The sequence below is a fragment of the Cryptotermes secundus genome, unplaced genomic scaffold, assembly GCF_002891405.2.
Source record: "Cryptotermes secundus unplaced genomic scaffold, Csec_1.0 scaffold693, whole genome shotgun sequence".
NCBI classification, from domain to species: domain Eukaryota; kingdom Metazoa; phylum Arthropoda; class Insecta; order Blattodea; family Kalotermitidae; genus Cryptotermes; species Cryptotermes secundus.
Window position 1 is genome coordinate 1,263,994 of NW_019722434.1, and position 25,784 is coordinate 1,289,777.

A 25,784-nucleotide genomic window follows, 5' to 3' on the forward strand; every position below is an offset into this window, starting at 1 on the left:
TCTGGTTCTTGTTCACCTGCCAAGAACCACAAGAACCACGGAGCTCTGTATTTTAAATCCATTATTTTTATGCATATAATTTTGTAATAAGGTACACCCCTGCAGGACAGTCCTTATCAAGAGTTTTAACAACATTAAATCAAAATAAAGAAGTAAACAGGATAGATGTAACTTAGATGTAACTTAACATCTGACTACAGCATAGAGTTCATTTCTGAAATATTTTTGCCCTGACGCCCCACTTGCATGAAGATTTACATAGTTTGGCCTCTTCTGTTGTTTACTGACAGCTAGCCAGGAAATCCACCAGCCTGTGAATGATGGTCTTCGGGTCACACTGATTTAGATATTACCAACCATGGCTTCCACGCAAGGAGAAATACGAGTAGGGCCATCTCACCAGGTAAGAAAATTGACAGGGCTGCACAAATGTTTTTCAGCATGAATATAACATGAGCACTGCTCTGCTAGTGATGTCTTGTTGGTTAGTCTGTTTCTGTCAGTCCTCTCCAAAGGATATCTGTACCAGTTGGCATATGTTGATGGAACTTGGAATTAATATGTCACATAAGAGGCTAATTCCAGCTGTGTACTTTATATGCCCCTACCATGAATAATACCAGTTTGGTACATGCACACAGGCTCGCTTGCCAGAGTATCGTCCTGACATGGCAGACCTGATCCCTGACCCTGATCTGGAAAAGGAGCGTGAGGAGTTGAGGTGGGTACCTGCCATGACACTGGATGGAGACCTTCTCATGTATCTACGTGCTGCGCGCTCCATGGCAGCATTTGCTGGGATGTGTGATGGAGGCTCACCAGATGATGGTTGTGTTGCTGCCAGCAGAGACGATACCACAATAAATGCCCTAGATGTTGTGAGTATGCACCTTTTTATTGTACATGCTTCCCATTCCTTCATCTGTGTGCTCAGACATAACACTTGAGTGGGTAGAACTTCTTCATATTTGTGGAGGCCTTGGATTCAAATCTCAGTTCACAGACTTGCTATCTGGCCAAGTTTTCGCATGGTTTTTCGTGATCTCTCCAGGAAAATGCTGGGCTACTGTCTCAAATTAGGTTATAAATGATCTTTCCAGATCCTTTTGTTTAGTGTGGATTAAAGATAGAAAAGAAAGGTAAAGCTATCCCTGTAACAGGCCGTGGAGGCCCATAAGGTGTGAGACATCAAGGCTTCCACATTTTCTAGACCTTACAGATGGTGGTGAGGTTGTCAGCCTTATGCACCAGCTGCCCTTTACCCCCAGGATGATTGTTGGTATTCATTTCTGTTAGAGGCTGAGTGGACCCCAGGGCCATAGTGTGGCTGGAAGGGTTAGGTCAATTGGAAAATACAGTAGCCTCATCAGGAATTGAACCAGTGGCTTTCCAGTGTGTAGCATAGTGCCTCAACAAACTGCATTAACCTTTTAAAGCCTAAAGACGACATGTTGGGTCACAAAATGACCACATATGTCATTATGCAGTCCACGCGTGTGCACACCTTTTTTTAAATATAATTTTTAGTATAAATTCTTCTTCTACTTACATGATTTTTGGACACCAGCTTTATAAGTTGTCTGTCTTCCCTCCTGCGTCATCTAACGGAATGTTGCCTTCGTGTGAAATTCTTGGAAACATCCGGAAATCCAGAGTCCGACATCACACTTCACGCACTTTGTCCGGACGATTCTTCGTTTCCCACATGAAAAGCACACACGACACCTCAATTGCGAAGTAGAGGAAGTCAGCCAGTGATGTGGTTTGGCCTCCTCTAATCGAGATATCTCCGATGAAACGGCAGGGGTTCGACCCCTGGGCCGTTGATGGCGAGGTGGACCCCTTCCAGCATGTTCCGCACAAGAGCGAGAAGAAATTCTCTGTGTGACAACAGGATGTAACTGTTCAGATCCAGGAGATGGAAAAATAGTTTATTTGCCCATTTCCAGGTTTGACGACAGATGCTATAACTGTTTGCCACAGTTTGCCCACAGCTCCACCTGAATAATTATTCACACTCCTCTTGCCATGCTGGTGTGGTGGTCCCCAGGTTGCCGACCAAGATGATGGTTCTTTGTCGAAATCAATTTCTGATTCACTTTCCTCAACGCCACTCTCAGAATTATCGGTACAACAATCTGATTCGGAGTCATTTATGAGCTGAAATATGTCCGAGTCTTCCCTACGAGACTACGCAATGGTTGGTTCACGACTTCGCAGAATGCTAACTTTGACACTGCTTGGCTGTGGTATAAGGATGCTAACCTTGAAAGTTCTTATAATCTAACTCCAGCAGTGTGAGAACAGAGAGCTTGTTGTGTAGGTATAAGCGATAATAAACAATCAGGGTTCTTATAAATGAATAGATACTCGCCCACATCTCTGCATGCCAAAAGAACATACATGACTAGACATTGGAAATGCGAGACAAAACCTCGGCTACATTAGCGTCTGCTGTGTTGCCACATCTGCTGCATTCATACTTGCAAGAACTGTATGAATTCCTGTAGACAGATGACAAATTGGGGAATTCTTTTGTTGGAATCAGTCTAAAAATTTTTACACATTTTATAAAGTCTGTAAATTACAATATCTGATTCTGTATTCTTTCTAGAAAAAAGCAGCGTTTATTTGGTTCGTTTATCACAAAAATTGTAGAAATCATAGCAATTTTAGTAAATGATTACAATTTTTATTGCTTTATAATCGCGGGCATTTAAATTAAATCAGTCCCGTAGCCATTACCGGAATTTAAAGGGCTGTCTCTTAAAGGTTAATGATGCCATCCTTAAAGCATAAATAATAAGGAATTCCCTTCACATACAGCCAATGATAACATCTGGTATTGATAAAACACAGAATACAGGTTTCACAAAGCTCCCCTAGATAAACATTTTTAATGAAACTGATGACTGGGTCTGCCTACTGGGAAGTGAATTAGGCTGTGTACTTTGTTCCAGCTGCACGATTCTGGGTATGACCCTGGCAAAGCCCTCCAGGCCTTGGTGAAATGTCCAGTCCCTAAAGGAATCGATAAAAAGTGGACTGAGGAGGAGACGGTAAGCACAACACTTGTTTGTTAGCATTGAACTCGGGATTTCTGCTGTATGTTGATCCTACAGTGATGGCTTCATCAGAATACAAGTGACACAAATCTCTTGCAGAAACGGTTTGTGAAAGGTCTTCGTCAGTTTGGAAAGAATTTCTTCAGAATCCGGAAGGACCTTTTGGCACACAAAGATACGGTGAGTAAACATTTAGCCAGAACATGGTCAGTCTAGGTTCTCACAGCAGTGACTATGAAGAGTACTGTCTTCTGAGAAGTGACGCTGTATAGTTTGGTAGAAGCTTATGAAGATTCATATTTTGGATAAACATACTACTTTAGTCTTCAGGGTTGAAGAGGAAACTTAGCAAACAAGCAGCAAAGCATAGCTCTGATGAAAGTGATGACATTAGAGGTTATGTTGTAATGTAGTTCAAAATGAGTACTATAACCCCACCAAGATTTGATGATCCAAGCTCCCTCCTGCATGTGACATATCATGGGCAATAATGTAGCACTGTTGTCAAATCTTCATTTGAACATCAGACACCAGTACGAACAGTTGCAAGCTCAAGTGTTCAGAGCACAACCAGGAATATTGTGATAGAATAGAGCTCATGAGTAATATATGCATTTTGCACTGCACCTAGCAGACATGTGACTTTTTACCAGTGCTGTGTCAGTACAGCAGTTCCGAACGCTTACATGAAAGTCAAAATGTTGGCAGGACTGTACTGAAAATTATGTATGGAAATTATAAATTATTGACAAGTTAACAAGATGTGATGTGCTCAGAAGGTCTCATGAAAACAAAACCTGAAACACCAGTGATGTCTGCATTTCAGCCCGAGTTGGTCGAATTTTATTATTTATGGAAAAAGACTCCTGGTGCCAACAACAACCGTCCTCATCGCCGGAACAGGAGGCAGCAGTCTCTGCGTCGTATTCGCAACACACGCAACACAAGGGGTGGTCAGCCAAAGGAAGCGGATGCCAACTCGCCAGCAGGTATTTGAATCGCCACTCTGGGTGTGAGTTGCTCTGCCTGGCAAGGGATTTTCCCTGCAATTGAAATCACAGTTGAGAGCACCATATGCCATATGGTAGGAACATGTCGCCTCACTGCCACAAGTGAGACCTGTCCCGTTGCAACATGGTGTTCAGGTAGTTGAGTCAGACTAAATTACGTGATGCCTGGAGGACCTTGGTTCAGATTCTGGTTTTTTTTTTTTGGTGCCCCTCAGTGGCTCCACCCAAGTATGGGATCATGCCCTAAAGCACACAGCTTCCATTTGTGACAGTGGTGGAGTTTGGATGCTTCAGTTGTGTCTAGGCACCATGCATGAAGTCAGATGGGTTGTCGAGGTGACTGTGTAACTACTGGCTCAGAAGATCAGCCGTCCTCGTTTTACTTATACTGTAATAAATGAAAACAGCTCTGTCTGGTGCAATAGTCATTACAGATATCATGACATGATAAAAGAAAATGATAAAATTTCCCTCTGCCTAATTAATTAAACACTGTGCTGTGGAGACATATAGGGGAGTGAAGGTACAGCTCCACCATTGCTGACCTCAGCCCTTGTTGCTTTACAACCCCCCCCCTCCCAGGAAAGAGCTCCTTATATCGATTGGGTAGGAGGCTACATGGGCCCCAGAGCCAATCTGGATGCCGTGGAGAAAAGAAAAATCTTGCACTGCCAGGAATTGAACCCGGGCCATAGCCCGTCACTATACCTACAGAGCTGTCCCATCTCTGATTTCATGAAACTTATAATAATGTATGTTCCATTAGTTGGTCTCATAATACTTCAAACATGTCATGTAGAATTCTTGTGTAATTTCAACTTCCCAGTGTAGCCACTTCATGTGTTGAAGTCATTGCCAGTGTTTCGTTGCGTAGTGTAATAAACATCTTCAGGTTGAGTGTGGTGGGTGTATAGGTCTCACAGTGGGAGTAAGGTTGACCACATGGTGTGTCCAGCTGCAGTGTACGTCAGGACACGGAACAGCTGTGGTAAATGCTGTGGGTCAGGCCTGAAAGCATTAGACATGGGCTCCTGTGGAGCAGAGTGCACGAAAATTCTGACCAGTCACATACCATGCCAATATATGCGTGCTTTTTGAAGACAGAATTGTGTTACACCATCTCGTTTCCCTGGAAACATTGAGTGAATAATTGGAAAGGCAGGGATTATGTTTTTGTATAAGGTTATCCTATCTGCCAGGAGGCACTGGTATTCATTCACGGGACCAGAATTTAAACCAGACCTCTCCAGTATGGTGGAAAGCATGATTAATGTGTCTTGATTTAAAGTTTGTGCATTTAAGAGTCTCTGCAGATTTGCATGCCAATCCACTGGTCCCCAAAGAAACTGTAAATGGGGTTTCACTGTACGAAATGGGAGTGTGAAGTATTGCGTGCAACGTTTAGTGACGCCGTGTAGAGTTGTTAAGCGATGGACTCTCATGTCTGCTGTCATAATAAGCAAAATGGCAATGAATGTTTCAGTTGCAGGGCAAAGACTTCCTTCTGCATATTGGGCTGGGTCAGGTGCTTAACACTAATATTTCACTTCATAAGCAGATAGGAAACTGGTTACTCTTAACAGGATCATCATAATGTTCATCCCACCACCTTGATATTGCTAATTTCTTGTCTGCACCATTTGTCCAGCTTCTGGCTGCAATAATTTAACTCTTTAAAGTACAGCGGTAAACATATGTACCACATGTTTTAACATTCCAGTAATGCTGCACTTTGCACACACAATGTATTTATGTATTTCATGTAATTCTCACAGTGAACCTGAACATCCTCAGCTGGTTGGTCTTTGTGCTTTTACGTATTAATGGGTGACCCAGGGAACTGAAATTTACCCCCATATCGCCCACTATGTTAGTGCTGCCAACCTTAGAAGTTATTTGGCCTTTGGTTCCATTTGGAAAAGGTTATAGTTTGTTAAAAAAATAGGCATGAAAACACAACAAGGTTAGGCTTTGTTCTTCTCTACCATGAACTTGAACAGTTGGAAACTTCAGTGTGGCAGTACATGCGTGAAGTTACCTGCTATTAAGCAAGTACCCTTTTTTCAAAATGGAACCCAAGGTAAACCCAAAAGTGTAACCTTTTGGACTTCTCTGAGGAAAATTCTGTACTTTCTCTTTGGGTGTTATTCTTACAAATAAATGGTAATGTTAATGCGCCAGACAACATGGCAGTCACCTGTTAAAGCATAGCAGGATGAAGTGCAGTTTCTGCAATCCAGGAACTGAATGTTTAAATATTTAGCTGCATTTGATGCTTCAGATGATTACGCACTGTGAGGAGCTGTGCAATATGTACCAGTATGTGATTGTGAACAGATAGGAAGATAGGAAATTAACTTGTTTATACCCTGCAGGGTGAGGAGTTGGTCTCATGTATAGGGTAAGTGTGGGTTGTGTAGGTGAGTTGTATTGCATTTCCTGAAGTGTAAGACCTCAGTGAAGAAGTTACAAATGATTATGGTCAAATTGTTGTGAAATACTTGACCCTCTTGTCACTGTATGCTAATTATAAAGTTACCATTGTATATTAAGAGTGCAGTCTTCTGGCATATGCTGCTATGTAGCATGGTAGATATTCAGCAGCATTTTGGAGGAACCTGCTGACTGTTATCTTGAAGGGGGAAGGCAGGTTCAATGGAAATGTCTTTAAGCATCTACCAGACTTCACTGCATCATGTACCCGAATGAGTTACATTCGTCAGGTGAAGGTGACTGCAAGGATTTTGAAGTGCCTAGATGCAGATGTGACATTAAAAGTTAGTGACAGTGGTTGAACAGACCGGCAGAATTATGTGGAGCTGAGCTGGAAAAATCGAAGTAGAGATCAATGGACGGACATATATGAAGCAGTTCTGATTTGTATCAAATTGTAGAGCGAGTATTGTGAAACAAATAAATCCCAAAGAATGTATATAGAGTTACAAGAGAAGCATTTGCAGTGGGTTGGCCATGTAAACAGACTGAAGGTTACTGAGAAGGATGTAGAATTAGAATTTAAAGGCAAGAAACATTCAGGAAGACCATGAATAGAAAGCATCATCTGGATACTGGCAGATGTGTGAAAGAGAGGGAAGACCTGACAAGAAACCAGAGAGTAAGGATCATGGGAAGCAAAAGAAATAGGAATCTCGTTGTCCATTGGCAGTATAAATTGGGAACGATAACGAGAAGACGTGCTAATTCCCCCCTCTGGGCCACATCCAGTATTTGCTCCTTGCCTTCTCACTTTGTTTAAATGTCAGAACATCTCGTTCTTTGAGACAGAAATTGGCAGTTTGTTAATGTTGCCAAGATATTCCATCTGCTTGTGAAATGACTATGGTTTTGGTGACTAAATGAATGAGTTGCATTCCATAATACATGCTTTGCTTTCTGACTAATGTGTCACCCCCAGAGTGCCAGTTTGGATGTTATTCTTTTTGTTTTGCAGCTGTGGGATCATCTAGACCTTCCCCCAACCCCAAGGAACATGGTAAGTTCATGAAACATGATGGGAAGGTATGGCTACAGTGCTTTCTTCGCTATTTCAGCTGTGAAAAGATGTTCGTTCCTAATCTGTTGGCCTGGGATACTATAGTCAGCATTTATGGGAAGGCAGGTGTCTAAAAAAATACAGTGAGCTGTTGAGGGACTTTAGCGATATATGATCTGAGCAGTGGGAATGCTTGTCGTAATGTACGTAGGTTTGCCAAACACATCAGTTTCTTGGAAAACAAATGCAAAACTAATCTTGTTTGGTCACGGTAGGTGCCGAAGTGGCAGTCTTTCAGTCACTCTTACACTGATCTTTGCTGAAAGGGCACACGTACACTATCATTATTATGCTTATTTTGTCAAGCTTTCTTTTTAGAACTTCTCAAGTTCACTGTGCACATATTCACCAACGTCGTGCTTTCAGAGTATTGCTCAAGGGCTGTAGTGTGTAAATACATCAGTGGAAACTGTAGCCAGAACTTCGATTTGTCACATTTTCCCATTAAATTTTGCAGGTATGGAAGTAATCCCTTGGAGCCTAATGTTGAGAGTAGCTTATGATCTCACAAAGTTCCAGAGCACAGAACATCATGACAGACTTACTTTCAATTTAACGTCAGAGCAGATGACATAGTTACAAATGTCTTGCCTATGTGGCAGCGGCAGTCATTGCCCGGATGCCTGAACCAATTCCATGTTCCCTTTGTAGAATAGTGAGAATTCTAACACCCCTGCATGAGCTGTTCACGTGGTCTGAGAGTAATGGTGTCTGTCCTAAATTTTATCGTCAGTCTTTGTACTGTACTCAAAAATGAAGGCTTCAAGAGGGTAAGAAAGTGTGTTCCATGCTTGTGGATCCACTTCAGTACATGTAAGGTCCATTACTAGCCCTTTCATGCTCTCACATTGAGTCTGACACTTTTAAAATTAAACAGATTCTGTTTAAATTGAGTATGGGTTGTTAGTATAACGACTGGCTGTGTGCTGGGCATCAAGTTTTATTTCGGCAGGAGCAGGGGTTTTGTCATCATCATTGCAGTGTCCAGACTGGCCTGTGGTACTCACCCAGCATCCTATGCAATGGACACTCTTTGTCCACTGTGAACTGGCCAGGTCATTCATCTGACCACTCACTCCCTCTAGTACTCCATGGTTTTAGTCTGCAAGCAAACTATACCAACCAAGCAACTGCCTCTTGTCAGTGAAGTTCGCGCCAATTTTAGCCGGATAGAGGTCACATGGTCAGTGCAATGGATCCCCATGACCGTTAATATTGGTTTTCTAGACTTGAAGTCACTCCAGCTAGTACTGAGGATAAGTATGAGCTCCAATATGCCTTTGTGGTGTGGTGCTTAGTTAAACAGTGCTGTGTCTCACAGTAGTGATTCTGAAGAGTTTGATCTTCTGGCTGTGATGCCATGTACTCCAGTGGACTAGAGGCCATCATAACCAAGAAGATGAACTTTTGAGGTTTAGCTTTACTTAATTTTGGTGCTGTTGTTTGTCAAGTGGCCAGGCCTAAAGGAGTGGAAAACTTCAAAATTCTTTTTGACCCTGCAAGAGTTGAAGGTCTGTGACTGTGCCCCCTGTGGGTCCAGCTTCCTTAGCCTTCAGTACTTGATGAGGGCCAGTAGTTTCCATAGTTCTGTGGCCACTTTACTGCTGTGATTAGAGCCTCAGGTACCAATTGGCTGAGAGGCTGGATAAGCCCCAGAAGTGGTCTGGACACGGTGATGAAGAGAAAAATCTCTGCCGATAGTCGAACCCCAATTCAGTGGTCAGCCAGCCTATAGTTTAGTCCCTATACTGACTGGTTTAATTCACATTGGATCCTGTATTGTGTCATCTGTCATAATAGATATTCCCCAAATCACTAGCCTCCTTTATTCCTTTGAGTAATGTGTGTTATGAGTTGGTACCTGAAGTTCAAGAAAAGCACTGTGGCCGGTAAGTCTGATTGTTCTTGGGGCTCCATGTGTTTTGTTTGCCACATCTGGACAGGTGAATGTTTCTACTCCATGTGTCTTTGTCATTGAGCTTTGTAACTCAGTGATCCCTCACGCAAATTGTCCTGTCCCTTAACGGGTCCTGCAAGTGGCGCACTTCTTCCGCACTTGTAATTTGCTCAGAGAATGGGGACACAGTCTTGTTTCACCAACTTTGAATCATTTCCTGAAGTTATTAGATCACCAGATGTCTTGGCATCTGTAATGCCGTCCTTTCAATCTGTTGAAGTTGCTCTACATGCACAGAGATCTGTGTTCTGTCTGTGTAAGCTCCTTGTAACATTTTGTAAATATCGATAGCATTTGTCTCCAGTATCAAGGAAACTTTTAATGTCAGTTTCTGTTCTAGCTATTTATTGTCCATGTGTTGATGAATAGATAATACAAGACTGCCAGTGAGTCAGTTACGGCAGGCACAAGACAAACTCATTCCAAGCAAGTGACACAAAACTACAGACTCATGTAATCACATGAGCCCACTTACCACCTGGCCAGTGTTATAGTGTGGATGTTTAGTTGTTGGATATAGTATCTATACTTGTGCTGGCAGAAGTAGATTACCATGTTTTGGGGTGTAGTGCCATGTGGCCTGGTAGAGCGTTACCAGCATTTCATAGAAACCTACTGTCTCCATCTCCACACTAAGCCAGAAAAGACCCTTTAAAGGCCCATTGTTCTTGACACTGTTCCCCTTTGTCCTATTTGTTCACTCAGAGCTCTGGCTCTAGTTTTCCATGGCCCTATATTGAACCATCCCCCCCCCCATATTTAGTGTATGCTTCATCGCCAAAGATGGAGACAGCAGGATTCTACAGAATGTTGGTGCCATCTACCAGACTGTATGGTGTCACATCTCATGAGACAGTTATCTGCGTAATCACCAACACGAGAACTGAAAATCTTGCATTAATGTAGTTGCTTCTTATTTTAAGAGCAGATTGAAGCCAGAACTGTAATGAGAGCAGGAAGTAAATGTGAAGGAACCTATAAGGCTTGATTAGTTAGGTCATTTTTACTGCAAGCTTAAATTCTTACAGACTACACAGTTTGAGAAATGTTATTTATTTTGTGTAAAAAATTTCATTTAGTTGCATTGTCACGAGATAGTGATGTAGGTCATTATGCTGTCATTAGAAAGATACTGGATTCTGTTTGCGACACGATGAGAACCAGAATCGCCATACCGGAGATCCTGTTGAACACGGAGGACTTCCTTTTCATAAGGTTGCCTGCTCTGTGACGTACCCTCAGAGATGTTTTAGACAGTGTGCAGTGGTTGTAATGGTATGTGATGCTGTGGTTTACAGGTGATGGCAGTTCTGGCAGTGAAGACGAGAACTCGGAGGATGATTCAGATTCACGGGACCACGCGTATAGGTGTTACCACTGCTTCACTACAAGTATGTTAATAGTCTTGTGGACTTTCCTGTCCATTGTTTTTGAGTAAACCCACAATGCCAGTTAAGTGTCTTTCTCAAGCAGACATTCCAGCACTTGCCTAAAGGTTTCATTCCTAAAGTCAGTCACAGAAATTGAAATTTTTGGTAATCCTCCCCTTTTTTCAGTCCCTGAAAGTTGGGTAATTAAGCTAAGTTTAATGCCATTTATTCTAGTCACATACATTCCCAGTTTTTGTTTTTGACAGTTTCCACTGTTTTTTATAGTTGTCTCTAAAAGAAGTTTGTATAACATCACATAAATGTGAAATCCAAGTGCTGCACTTCTGTAAGTTGGGAGATAGCCATATTTTAAAGGGAACTTTCTAGACTTCATGACAACTTGCTGTTTTTTAAGGGGGCCATTTGGTTGTAGGGAACTTCATACTTTTGAGTAAAAGAGTTCAGACTTTTCATGGGAACTCTTCTTCATTGTTTTGAAACAAATATTTGAGTGCAAGAGTGGTACTGCTACACTAGTTTTGTCACTGTCTCCACCTAATGTTAGCCATACGATGGGAAGTCATTGTGCTGGTCGCTGTGTGCCATAAGCTTGATGGCATGATTACTGCTGGAACATTACTCTACAATAGACCACTTGCTTTTTGTGCAGATTCACGTGACTGGCAGCCGTCTGGAAAGGATCGGCGGACGCTGCTGTGCTCTGACTGCCAGGCTTATTGCAAGAAGTACGGGGAACTCCCTCCTGTTAATGCAGCTGGTAACAATACACGTGGTGATACGCCATATCTCTTCAGACCTGTTCAGACAGACTCCCCTGATGAATCTCCAGGCAGGATGAGGACTCGTACCAGAACCAAAGAGCAGGTTAGTTATCTGTTCTTTCTGTTCGTTAATTCAGGCATGGCAGTGCAGCACACAAAGCTGTCTGCTGTTGAGTGCTTCACATCCTTGATCACACAGGTTGATATAAATAGGATTTTTTTCAGTGTTTGCCTGAAAAGGATTTTCACAGTGCCACCCTGCCACCCTGCCTCTATTACTGCTGCAAATATGCAGACATGCATGGCTCTTCGTAGCACATTTGCAGGTCTGTGAAACGTTTTAAAATCTACACATGAAACAATTTGAGAACTGCTGAACAGTTTTTCATGATGTCTGATATTGGGGAGTTTAAATGGAATTTGTGAATCCATCCAGTACTTGTTAAAACTTGGGCAGCAGTAGTATGCACTTTTGCTCACGTGTAGAACTTAACTTGTGGTTGCATCGTTAGATATTCATGAGAAGAAAAAATATTTTGAACAGAAGTTGTGGGGAAAAGTGAAACACATTTTATTCCAATACAGTTTTCTGAATTCACAGTTTTGGAGATAATTAAACAGAAATGAATGATCACACCAGAATTGTTATGGTATGCACATATTTCAGAAGTTGTTATTTTGTAAATATCTAATCAGAAGAATGTCGGTGAAAATTAAAATTTTCAGTTGAATACAGACTAAGCCACTTGGTGTAGAAGTAATGTTCAGGAATTGTATTCAAGAAGTGCTTGCTTGAAGCTTCTCCTGACTGACGCTTTCATAGTTTTCCTCCTTCCCTGCAGAGGCAGGGATGCTACCCAGATTGGGCCATAGCCCTTCCCTTCTCATTCCTCTCCAGTTTATCAGTTCTCCTCCCATACAACACAGCGTATTCTAGATACTGACAGTATTGTGAAGTAAACGTTAAATAGAAGCATTGTGACTACTGGCCAGTGTCCAGTAGAGGACTAAGGTACTGCCTGGTCTGGCCACTCAGATGCATTGATACATGAGTGGAGCATCGGTCGAATAATATTTGACAGGAAAGCCTGCCCCATTGTCTCATTTTGTTCACCACAAATATACCTCATGGGCAGCCTCCACCATGAAGAGGCTGCTTTGCTGTGACATGGCTGTAGCGAGTGGAACTGCGTGGACCAAGTCACCACAGGTAGCTAATGTGAGGGATCTGTTCAGTTTACATGCAATTCCTGTGAAACAAGCTGTGACAGGCCGTGGAGGCCCATAGGGTTGTGAGATGTTGAGGCTCCCACATTTTCTAGACAGTCGACTCACAAATGTTGGTGAGGTTGTAAATCTTATGCACTGGCCACACTTTACCCCCAGGAAGATTCCTGATACTCATTTCTGTTAGAGGCTGAGTCGACCCCAGGGCCATAGTGCAAATGGAAGGATTAGGTCAGTTGAAAAATCCGGTGACCTTATCAAGAATCAAACCTGTGACCCTCCAGCTCGTAACGTGCTGCCTCAACCAAGTGTGCTGGTGCATGGCTCTGGCTGCATAATCTTTTCAGTCTCCCATCAAATACATAAAAACTGATGCACAGCAATACAATAGAGGTACAGGTGACATTGCAGCAACAGTGTGCTGCTGCCTCTGTGTGCATGTCACCTGAGCTAACAGGCGCATAATCACTCTACTGCAGTTTGATGTACCCATGTAATTCTTCAGATTAAAACTTCAAGATACTCTCCTGCTGGAGTTCACTATCACACTCACCACTCGTGTTACCTGCCATGTTCAAAAGTGAATTTTTTTCCTGCAGAAAGAATGGGACAGACCATAATGTGTGTGCTCAGTCCTCTTCGGCTTGGGCTTGTGTGAGGTTTTATAGTGCTTCTTGTTATGGCGAGTTACCTGTACTTACATGCATGTTGCAGAATGCACGTAACCGCCCCAAACGTGGCAGTGGTACAGACACGCCAGAGAGTGAAATGGACAAGAAAACATGCAAGTCTCCAGCCAGTAATGCGTCCTCGCCTGGTGACAAGAATAAGAAGAAGGTCAGTATGCTTGACCTTGAGAGCGCAGAGCAGTGCTCTACCTCTATGTAACACAGTCTGATAGATAAGCAAATTAGGCCTTTCACTTCAGGTAAAATCAGCTTTCTTTATTAAATACAGAATGATTCCAGTCACCCAGTCTGCAAGCATTCAGAATTCTCATCTGGCTGGCAGCAATGTCAGGAAATGTACACTTTTTGTAACGTCATTCAGAACCCAGGTTTAGATTCACAAACATTCGCCTGCTGTGCTGTAGTTCTTCCATCCACTGCCACGAGCACTACCCATTGTCTTCCCTCACACAGTTGTCATCACATTAGAGTGTAGGCGCTCAGACTGCTGCTGCCCAGGAAGACTCAGTGTGAGAAGTAAGGCGAAGACATGTTAGTTTGTTTGTATATTAGGTTAGGGATTCATCGGTTGAAATGTCCTTGTTTGGGTGATACAGCACCTGAAGTGTTATTTTTAATGTGAATTTACTGGGGGTTTTTTTTGGTCCTTCCAAATTATTGGTCGTTTCATTGTTAGGGAAGTCCAAAAGTTTACATATCAGTTGCAGTCTCTCTCTTATTATAATGTCCCCAAAATCCCTGTGGTTAACAAGTGTTAAAAGTAAAAGGAGGAAATAGACACAGGAGGTGTCACGTGTATGAGTTTAGATGTATGTAGCACATAACAAAAACTGAATGGTTCAGCAAGAGATAATCATAGCTCAAGGGAGATTGTGTAAAGGGTTTTCTGTTTCCATTATATTAAACAAAATACAAATGAAGAAAGCAGTCTTCTGGGACGTGGCACCGTGTAGATGTACATCTGCACGATGCCACGTCCCAGAAGACTGCTTTCTTCATGATCACCACTGTGAAAACCTCAAATCTTACAAAATACAAATGGCTCTTACTTCTTTGATGCATGTTTATAGAAGTGGATGTATGTCATTTTTGCACCAGAACCTTTGATTGTGGTACAGCGTTATATGATTCATACACAGTGCAGTGTTTGTAAAGTGATGTGGTGCTTTTGTACTGTTGTCAGTTGTCAAAGCCGGAGACACCCAACAAAGGCCGAAAGAGGAGCCAAGTGGAACTTGAAAATGAGGAAGATAAGGAGGTATCACTGTTCAAGAGAAAGAGAAACGACAGGGCAGATGTGAGTGGGCATATCTCTTCTTTAAAGCAGATGAATCAAAGTTTCATTGCAGAGTCCTTATGTCATAGTGCAAGTTTGTTGAGTTGTGGGATGTAGCAGTGCGTAGGTATGTCAGGATTGCAGCAGAGGGATTGTTCATATGTTTTATGGCTTGAATGACTTTCTTTATAGAGTCCAGCAGAGAGTCTCACTACAGACAGTGGCTCCATGGTGGATGATGTTGACAATAATGAAGCAGAAACAGAAACTAGTGGGGAAACCATCACACCAAACACCATTTCAATTCCAACACCAAACTCTGCAACTGGAAGTTTGGATGCTTCCCCATTGGTGGCTTCTGTTCCTTCTACTCCTGTGACAGCTCTTCCAGTTCCAGCATTTGATAATCCACCACCCTCCAGTAATGTGTCCATACCATCGGACAAAGTGGACACAGCTGTGGGCTTGCTACCGAACCTGTGTGGAGAAAGCCAGTCGCAAGGACCCACGCCCATCGTTATAATCAACAGTATGGGTGGTGGCAACTTCAAGGCTATTAACTCTGAAGCATCGCTGTCTGTGAGGGGCACAACACAAAGTATTGGCACTTCGTCGTCGGGTGGGGCTTCAAATATCTCAACCTCTATTCCATTGGTGGGTCTCAAAGTACCTGTTCCTAACTTAAGCAGCATGGAAGAGAACAGTGTGACCAAGAAAGTTGGTGATGAGAAGCTGTTGTCTGACTCAAAAGGCGGCATTCTAGAGAAGTTCCCTCCTGGTCAGATGTCGTATGTGTCACAGCCAGTGTCGCTACAGAGTGAAAATTTGGAGAAGACAAATGTTGAATTGAAATTTGAAGATGAAGGAACACGGATCACCTTGAAACTTCAGCAAGAGGCGTTAGACAGAAGGGAGAAGGATCCGATGGGAATGTCGTTGGGCATGAAACCGAGTGATGAGATGAGTTCCGTACCGCCGATGATGAAAGTGACGGTGAAGGAGGAAATGGAGAGCAGCAATGATGAACTTTCCAATGTGCAGATGCCATTGCCTTCTGGGGGTCTCCTCTTGAAGGAAGAAGCACAAGCACAGAACTCACAGCAGTTGATGGGTCTTTCTAATCAGATGGGGCCTATCATTGGGACCAGTAACCAGAATATTAAGCTGGAGCCAGGTGTGCTGAGGGAGCAGCAGGCTAGCCCCATGGAGCTCTGTGCAGGGTCTCAGCAGCTGTCTCCACCTGTGTCTTTGTCTTCAGAGCTGTCACCTATGCAGATACAGGCTTCAATGATGCAGATGCCTCCCAGCATCTCTCTGCCCCATCACTCAGGCCGCTCTTGTTCCCCCATTCTGCAGGTCCCAAGCCACCACCCCCATCTGGGCTCAGGGAATGGGCACTCCTCCATTATCAGACCGACCACCGATATTCGAGTGAACCAGTCTTCAGACATGAGGCACATGCCTGACCTCAGACAGCAGATATCAGATATGCGACAGTCGACTGATATTCGCCAGATTCAAGATATTCGAGGAGGAGGAGGAGGAGGAGGACAGGGATCAGATAGCAGACAATCTTTGTGTGACATGCGGCCAGGGCCTCCATCAGATGTTCGGCAGCAGTCAGTGGACATCCAGCAGCTTCCAAATGGTGGTCTTGAGAAGTCTCTGTCGCAGATGTCAGGTGGAAGCTACAGCGAGGAAGATCGGGAAAGGGACTCAAAGTCATCACAGTCCCTACAGATGCCACCTGTGTCTATTCCTAATTCTTCTCAACCATTGGCTCTTCAGCATCAGGGACCCCCTGCAGTTCAACCACCACATCAGTACAGCTACATGCCTGGATCTCCATACCATCACCACCAGAGGGTGGTGGGAGGTGAGAAGAGTATGGGTGTACTTCATGTTCCAAATCTTCCCCCCAGCTCCACCCCTACTGGTGCCAGTGTGGGGCAGCAGAGTGAGCCCCAGAATCTGAAGATCAAACAAGAGATAATTGCCCCTGCAGACCAAGGAATGCCACCTTCTGACCCATTGCAGTCACTGAAGGAGGTGAAGATCCCAGGATATTCTGCACCAAATACCTCTGCCACACAGCCACTGCCAAGCAGCAACTTGAATTCTGGATCTGTGCCACCAGCAAACCACCCCTCAGGAGCAGAAATCCCGAGACCATCTTCAGGCAATGCCAACACAAATTTCCTGGGGCCTTCAATCGATAACATAAAAAAGGAGCCCGAGAATTATTTATCAGCTGGTAGTTCCGTCAGTGCATCAGGGTCAAATCTCCCTGCAGGTACGCCAAAGTCCCCTCCTCCCAAACAGACAGCATCATCTCAGCCTCCCACAGAAATACATAACGCTCCAAACAACTCTGCAGCCATTGGCACAGCTACTCCGCCCTTGACCAGAATCTCATCCAGTACCCCACCAGTGCCTCCCCCAACCTCACAACCTCCAGTATCACACAGTGCTGCCAACCTCATCTCTCCATCACCCACGACTGCTCGACTGACTCCCACATCTTTATCAAGTGGGCCAACTTCAATTCCTCAGCCCGTCATGCACCCTTCTCAGCAGGTCTCTCCACTAAGCCGTGTATCTCCTGGTCATCCTCATCCGACTCCACATCCGCATCCAACACCTCATCCCCACTCCTCACCCTTCATAGGGCCTCCTGGAGCTCACCCTGCATTACATCCTCATCATCCTCATCACCCCTTGATTCATCACTCCCTGTTCGCAGCCGTTCATGCAGCTGCTGTTCATCATAACCCGTACCATCCCCACCACCCATACGCAGCATATGGGTACCCATTCCCGTACTCATACGGTCCGCCTATGCCCCAGCCCCATCCCGTGCCTCCTCCCCATCATTCTACGCCCCCTGCCCCTGCACTGCCAACTCCACCCACATCATCCAGTCACAGAACAACTCATGAGCAGGCAAAGTCAGAGACTAGATCTTCAACAGCATCCATGGAAAGTACAACCACATCGTTACATACTTCTCACCACTCATCGCATTCATCATCGGTCACCACTCGTAGAGAAATCTCTGCTACTTCTTCTGAGACCGACGGCAGTGGAAATGCATCGGTTGCCAGTTCAGAGCGACATCATCACACAACACAGGAACTGACCACAACTCATCACCATCACTCCTCTGTCCACCACCAAATGACAACAGAGAAGCAGTCGAGTCATCACCAGCCACTGAACCACTCAGTGACGATTTCTCACTCTACCACATCCTCAAGTTCAGCCTCAGTTCAGCACAAGATCAACACTGGGGGCAAAACCAACTCTGGGGGCACTAGAGCCTCCAGCCCCTCTTGTCATGTTTCTGCAACTCTCTCTTCCACAACCTCTGCCTCGACCTCAATCTCGCTTCCATCTACAAATCACGGAGGCAATCACCACCATTCCCATCACCACTCTCACAGTCACCATCACCAGCACCATCATCAGACGACAACTGGTGAACGGTTGTCCCCAACCAATCCTTTGATAATGCCTCCGGCATTGAACATGCCACTTGCATTAGCTCCTGGAGCACCACCACCTAGCAGAAATCATCATGGCGGATCATCAAGTCATCAGCACCACCAGAGTCACAGTCATCATTCAAAGCAGGGCAGTAGCGTGGGGTCAAGCAGTAACCCACCAAGTTCTCATCATCATCCCAGTTTAATGGTGCAACCAGGAGGACTTCCCCCACCAATTGGTCACCACCCCATGGGACTGGGGTTGCCCCCATCTGCAGTGCCTGGATCTTCTTTGGAGGCCTTGAGGTATGACTCATGTAGCAGATACAAGTGTGTCAAGGCACATGAACACTGTTCTTCTTCTGGCATTTCCACTTTATTTGGAAGCCTCTCCATGTTCTTCCTTCCTTATGCGTTGTGTCTTTGCTAACCCACTGTTCACATCTTGATCTTTATCGTGACCATTTCTGTTGTAGTTTTCACGTTCAGAATTTTCTTTGGAATTCCATTTTCATTCATTCTTAAAGTGTGTCGATACCATCTTATTCTATCACTGATTAATTTACTTGATGTATTTATCTTAAGAGTGTAATATTTTCATGTCCTCTGTTGCATGCTTCCCTATGTGCCATCATGTCATGGTGCTTAGACACAGGAGAACTATACCATTTTTACTATTAGCAATAAATGCATACATGGTTTGCCTCATTTATTTCAGAGCTCATGCACAAGCAGCTGCTAACATGCAACAGCAGCAGCAGCCACCCCACACATCAGGTGGTCTGGCCCCAGGCATGATCCACCCTGCATCTCACTCACCTCTGCAGCTACAGCCTCCTTGTCCCTCACAGCCTCACATACCAGGTCTGTACATCGGCAGAGATGTAGCACAAGCTCGCTGGACCAGGTTCATATGTTGTTGGAAGTGTAGCCCTTGTATTAGTACGACTTGGTCAGGTTTCCTTGTTTCTGGAAATTCTGATGTCACCGTTTTGGTGCTTCACAGTTTGTTTCAGAGTCACTGAAGGAAAATTCCACCTTCACCTACACTGAGGACTAACGTCACTTGTTACCATCGTCATGTCACACAATGTAAACCGTACTCAAACATAACAGTACATCTTGCTTGAGGACTTGGACAGCTGAGGTAGCTTAGGCTGTGTAGTGACAATGCTACAGGTTAGGCAGCTTAGGAATTCCAGTCTGATTCCAGGCAGGACCAAAAGATGTTTCACTTCTCCACAGTGACCAGAAGGGCAATGGGGCTGAGGCATCCAGGGGCTCTTTCCCCAAGGGTAAAGCAGTAGAGTGTGTGTGCAGCCTCCACCCCACCCCACTCATCCCTGCGGTCTGTACCCATTCTAAATGAATTTGAAATTATGACACTTACAGACAGTTGATAGGACATCCTGGATGGGCGGGGATCAGCTCATTGCAGGCGAGCACAGACACAGAAAAAGAAATATACATCCATGCCTAGAGTGACATTTGAGCAGGTGAAGACGTCTAGTGCCTTAGTCTGTGCAGCTATCTCCACTCCCCAATAAGTCTCTGTGGCAGTGTGCTTAATAAATGCAGGGAGGGCATTGCCTGTTACCAGCAAGACCATGGATAGCAAGGAGAAATGTGTTGTTGGCTTCTTTACGTAGTACTTAGTGACTTACATCTGTGCCATACTTCACAGAAGGTAGAACAGCTCATGAATGTTTCAGGTCCTCTTCACCATTCTTCACGACACTTGGCTCCAGGTATGCCGGATGAAGTGAAATCTGAACCACCGAGTCTGCCGAGCAGCATGACAGGCAGCGCAGACTTGAGTGATGCACAGGTGGGGCTCCAGCAGCCAGAGGAGGAGGAAGTGCCAAGTCCGAACCACATACCGAGAGGGCCAAGCCCCGAACCCAAGATTGAGGACACAGAGTGTCATAGAAGTCAGAGTGCCATGTGAGTACTCACCTCTTAGAGTGGCGAGTTGGTGAGCAGCAAACATTTAGATAGGTTGGTGTTTGTAGCATCAAAAGAATACAGTATTAGCCCAAATGTAAGGTGAGGTTTGTTTCAAATACTGCCTCTTAGAAAAGATGGGTAGTCCTACTTTCATGTACTTGAGTATTATTATTATTATTATTATTAATAATGACTGCATAATGACAACAGCATGTAGTACTGTCTTATGATGATGCACTGTCATTGCTGTTTAAGGCAGTTCATGGAGAACCAGTGCCCTTGATCTGTGATGCATATTCACAGGAAAAGGCCTACTGCAGTCAAATTGGGTAACAGAGGACACCTGGCAGTTGGACCTGTTTGACCTCTTCATGCATTTGGGAAGGTTCATATCACACCTCTGATACATGAGCACATGGGTTTTCTGTTCCCCTTGTCCTGAGACAACCTGTTTGTTTACTTAGACACAGATGTTGAACATGGGCTCAACACTAGCTCATAGCGAGCTTTTTCTTTTTAATGTGAGTGGTTTAGAAAAACCAGTAGTCACTTTGTTTGATTGGCTAAAATTAAGAGAACATTTTTCTGGCCTCCAGCTTCTTGCGTCACTGGAATCGTGGGGATTTCAATTCATGCACTCGTACAGATCTGACATTCAAACCTGTGCCAGACTCGAAACTGGCAAGGAAGCGAGAAGAGAGGCTGCGGAAACAAGCAGAGAAGGAACGTGAAGATAGAGAGAAGGCTGCAGCTCAGGCACAGGCGGTGAGTTGTGATTTATGCAGATATCACCTCTCTGTGCTGGGGTACTGCTGAAATACGAGTATGTGTGCCTCATGTTTGACTCGTTCCACATTCTGACTTCTGGTACAAGGGTGAACCCAAGATATAAGTCTTGTGTCTGCTTGTGAAACTGAATAAACCTAAATGATGTTACAGCGCAAGATTGCAACACCAGAGAAACCGGAGGGTCCAAAGCCTCCATCACGTGGTCCTATTGAGACAATTACATCTCCATACGATCGCTTCACCCCACGACAAGGTTACCCTGATACACCAGCACTGCGCCAGCTGAGGTATTTGCCACTCAGATTTATGTACATAGAAGAGTGAATGGCCATTGATTATGGAAGAATTGTCTCCATAAAATTTTAAACCTTTTGTAACATTCCAACTTGGAAATATCTAGCTGCAGTGCTATCTTTCTTTTGTACAAAGTGTAGGACACTTTTAATTCTGAAATCTGTGAGATACAAGCACAGGTGCCTGTTCATCCCGTGGGATATGTGAGTATCTAGTAGCTGAAACTTCAGAGCATCATATTCAAGTATGTGTTAGTAAGAGGAGGCAGAAAATAAGAATTTGAATCCTATTCCTGAAGCCTTGACATCACTTGTCTTTTCCTAGTTCCCAAAGATCGTTTTTTCCCCCTCCTCTGATGAAAACAAAGAGACCCGTAACTGGGTTATCTTTTATCACAGTTCAGTTTCTCCTCATATAATGAAATACAGTATTGTGTCCCTGAAAATGTCTGTCTTTTCCCATAATTCCATTTCCCTAAGGCATAATGTATGCATGAAGAGGGCAGTTTTCCTCTGTTCTCTGCATATTGGCTTCTGCCATGCCCCATTTCTTTCCCTTGTATCAGTTTGAGTGACCACCTTCCATCCAACCTGCCAATATAACCAAGCCCTACGTGCTTCAACCCTGAAGATGGAAACAGCATATTTCTTCAACATGTCTCTATCCATCTACAGACCATATCACAATGTCAGTGCATGCAAAAATTGTACCACATCACTTTAACTGCTGTGGCTAATCATACTTTTTGGCGAGAGTACGGAGTCAGTTTCCGGATATCTCTGTGCATTGTCTCATGTCAGCAGTGTGAGATATGAATGTTACATTTCCGCATGTATTACATCACACACTTGTTAACAGGTGGTTCGTCATGGTCTGTGCAGTCCTGCACATAGAACTATGATGTCTCTTAATTAATGTAGAATGTGCAAGTAGCTAACAGGTGTATATAGCTCATCTCATTCCATATTTTGAAATGTGTTCTGCTGGTGTGTGTTTGTGTGCCCTGAATGATTCTAGTGAGTGATCACATAAGAGACAGACAAGATCTTTGCTTGTTCCTAAGCCGTTTGTGACAGATGAGGCTCAAAATTAAGTTTAAAAACTTTTTTGACAGTGGTGAAACATTGTGTTTAAACCTATTTGTTTTTTTACTTCATCCATAGTCCATGTTTATGAAATTGGTTCTGTTTCTGTTGTCTGGTGAACAGGATATGAAAAACCTATTCTTGTGAGACCCTGGTAGTGCTGCTGACTGTGGCATAAGATTAGTGCAGCCAAGTGCCCCATTAGAAAAGTTCTCTTTTGTATCCTGTTCATTTGAAGACAGGAATAGAACCAGTGAACCCGGACAATGGATGGAGTCCAAAATAATTGTTTCAGGCAAAGCTTGCAGTTGTTTCTGGCCTAAAGATGTGATGTGTTATTTGCAGTGAATATGCTAGGCCCCATGCGGGGTTCTCACCGGGCACATTGCCCCGTGCAAGTCTCGGCCTGCCTCCACAGTGCATTGACTCCATGTTGCACTACCAGTTCAACAGCATGTATGGTGCAACCGCCAGAGAGAGGTGAGTCTAGCTGCTGGCCATGTCAGATATAGTTCACAGTCGTTGATAAAGCCACAGAATGCAAAATAAAGCAAAATGCTTTGAAGTGCTGAAGTGTCACTTGTTATTGTAGGTTGGAATTGGAGCACTTGGAGCGTGAGAAACGGGAGAGAGAGATTCGTGAACTACGGGAACGAGAACTGAATGACCGCCTGAAGGATGAGCTGATGAAGAACGCTGCTGCTGGTGCTGGCCCTCGAATGCCTAGCGCCATTGACCCACACTGGCTTGAGCTCCACAGGAGGTATGCATCTTTCCAAGCTACAGATGTACTGAATTGCAACATGGCGGCCACAACACAATGCCTCTGTTGCAGGTACACTGGCCTTGGACCAGGTGGTCCCCCACAGGGGGCAGCACTGCATCAGTTTGGCCTGTACCCTGCTCCTACAGGACCAAGCCAGGCAGCTCTCAGTCAGCTTGAGCGGGAACGACTGGAGAGACTAGGTGAGTAGTTCCCACCTACTTACCTACCACCTTTACAGATTAGGGTTTTCTCAGTACTTAGGACTCTTTAGTCTCGTCGTACTGGCCCCTGAGAAAAGGAACTTTTTGTGCACTGACAGTTGGCAGGGGAAACGGAAGTAGTGTGAGAATACTTCCTGCCTTGCCACTCTGACCACCACAAACCCCACTTGAATGTGCATGGAACTGAAGCTGGATGACCACAGTGTATAGTGAGAAGATGGAAGAATTTCCAAGAAGTGAGTTGAACTGTGCAGCCTTATCAGTGTGTACTGGTGTTGCAGGTATTCCTACAGGGCCCGCTGGTCCGCATGGCCCACCACCTGTGGGCCCGCCTGGCCCCCACCCTCACCCCCACCCAGGATCAGTAGCTGCAGCCCAGTTGGAAGCAGCGGAACGACTTGCGCTTGCAACAGATCCCATGGTGCGACTGCAGATGGCTGGCATCTCACCTGAGTATCATGCACACACACATGCACATACACATGCACACTCCCACACACACCTCCACTTGCATCCCAGTCAGCAGGCCCAGCAGGCTCAGGCACAGCAAGAGGCCGCAGCTGCCGCATCTGGGACCGCAGGTTTCCCTCTGCCAGGTGAGTGGTGCAGGCCGAGCAGGAGGTGTTCCTGTGCGGTGTCAGTACCCGCACACAGCGTTTTGGAAACTGGGTCTGTTTGTGTCAATACTCATATATGTAGGGGACAGAGGATCTTACTCAGTCCTACCTGCCTACCTACAGCAACTAGTCTCAAATACTGAACTGCCTGTTTCTACATAGGATTTGAGGTTCTCACAGTATTGTTATGAAGAGTTCTGTCTTCTTGGATTAATGGCTTGAAATCCATTGAAGGGCAAGCAACAGGAATGTCTTGCCTCCATCTTCTGGGTGTTAGGGTTGAAAAGTATGCCAAGCACGAAACAGGTAGCAAGCAGAGTTTCTTCACTCTTTCTAGCTTGCAAAAGGGCATCACATTCTTGCCCACATCCAATGATAGAAATGGATCCAGTTTCTGAAACATCATGTATGTCAGATGTACCCCAGATAAGACCTGCGCAAATTGCAGTTCAGGTGGCATAGTGTCATGATGGGTAATGTCATTTCTTTCTTCTAGTCCTTATCCTAATGTAACAGTTTTGATCGGTGGGTTGCAAGGCAGTGACTCTGTTTGTATGGTCCAGCACACAACAGTAGATGAGGCTATGTTTTGTATGTTGTCTGCACCGAGGAGCAGTGGAGGCATGGGGTATGCAACCTACTTCTAGGCAATGGCTCAGCAAACACATTTTCACATATCAGACCGCTATGAAAGCTATGTCCGAGAGACTGACACTGTCCAACATAATGTTTGCATAATGAATTGACTGTTCCAGTCGCAGATATTTCAGAGAATCATCAAACGTTACATGTAGGCTGCCCATACTTCATACAGATAAAGCAGCGCTCTGTACCCTGTAAGCAGCTGTGAGGAGCAGCCCTGGCCTCCACACTGGCACCGTGCTGTGGATCATATGGCATTGTCAGTTCTGTTGTTTTTATGTAATCACTGGCCTCTGTGTTTATAATACATTTAATTTCTCTCAATTTAATGTTATTGCTCATTCACCATTAAGTTTTCAGTGATCTCAGGCTGACAAACTGTTGAATTACATCCATTTAAGATTATCCCCATTGCACTGTTCAGATTCACTGCTCCCCAAAGAAACCACAAGTGGAGGTTTCACTGTATTATCTTCATGCACACTGCCATTGCACACCCCCAGATCTCGCTCCGAGTCTCCTGTTGGAACACGACAACTGTTTGTGTGTGTACCCCATACAGAGTGCTACTGCATACACAGTTGTAGATCACAGTGGTCATAATGTGGTTGTTTGTTGTATGGAATCTACACAGTGAGGTTCAAAAACACAGCGGCTGAGTAAGGGGAAGACGTGTTACATGGGAGATGGTGTCAGATGGCATGAAAACACAGCGTTTAGACTGTCTCGCAGTTGATACTGCTTCCGGCCCGGATCTGACAGCCACTACTCTGACAGAGTCTGTCTCATGTAGTACAGAATGTCATATAGTCATACATGTCTGTAGACGTGACAAAGTGTTGCTGTTGTGGCTGCTCCAGAGATACACAGACAGTTGTGCAGTTATCACTGCCCTCCATGCCATCTGTGTTCTAAACAGAACGTATAGTCGTTTTGGTTGATCCCACTGCCAGAGATAAGGGCTGTAGAGTTGCTTCCCACTCTTATGCTGTTTTGCCTGTTGCAAGCC

The 25,784-nt window shown here is 44.5% G+C and overlaps 1 protein-coding gene across 6 annotated transcripts in view; it reads left to right on the forward strand.

Annotated features, from left to right (window-relative positions):
• LOC111861448 (arginine-glutamic acid dipeptide repeats protein) overlaps positions 1–25,784 on the forward strand; it is a 41,071-nt gene that overhangs the window by 11,457 nt on the left and 3,830 nt on the right. For 4 of the 6 annotated variants that reach the window (XM_023846033.2, XM_023846029.2, XM_023846032.2 and 1 more), the window contains exons 2-19: positions 291–403; positions 642–878; positions 2,961–3,059; positions 3,165–3,245; positions 3,892–4,054; positions 7,527–7,568; positions 10,884–10,976; positions 11,626–11,840; positions 13,679–13,801; positions 14,837–14,950; positions 15,122–18,720; positions 19,133–19,278; positions 20,127–20,358; positions 20,958–21,126; positions 21,301–21,437; positions 22,875–23,009; positions 23,122–23,495; positions 23,798–24,112. In XM_023846033.2, coding sequence (XP_023701801.1) covers positions 359–403; positions 642–878; positions 2,961–3,059; positions 3,165–3,245; positions 3,892–4,054; positions 7,527–7,568; positions 10,884–10,976; positions 11,626–11,840; positions 13,679–13,801; positions 14,837–14,950; positions 15,122–18,720; positions 19,133–19,278; positions 20,127–20,358; positions 20,958–21,126; positions 21,301–21,437; positions 22,875–23,009; positions 23,122–23,495; positions 23,798–24,112 — 6,319 coding nt within the window. In that variant the 5' untranslated portion in view covers positions 291–358. The remainder of the gene's footprint in view (positions 1–290; positions 404–641; positions 879–2,960; positions 3,060–3,164; positions 3,246–3,891; positions 4,055–7,526; positions 7,569–10,883; positions 10,977–11,625; positions 11,841–13,678; positions 13,802–14,836; positions 14,951–15,121; positions 18,721–19,132; positions 19,279–20,126; positions 20,359–20,957; positions 21,127–21,300; positions 21,438–22,874; positions 23,010–23,121; positions 23,496–23,797; positions 24,113–25,784) is intronic. The other 2 variants (XM_023846035.2, XM_023846034.2) reach the window with 2 other exon arrangements.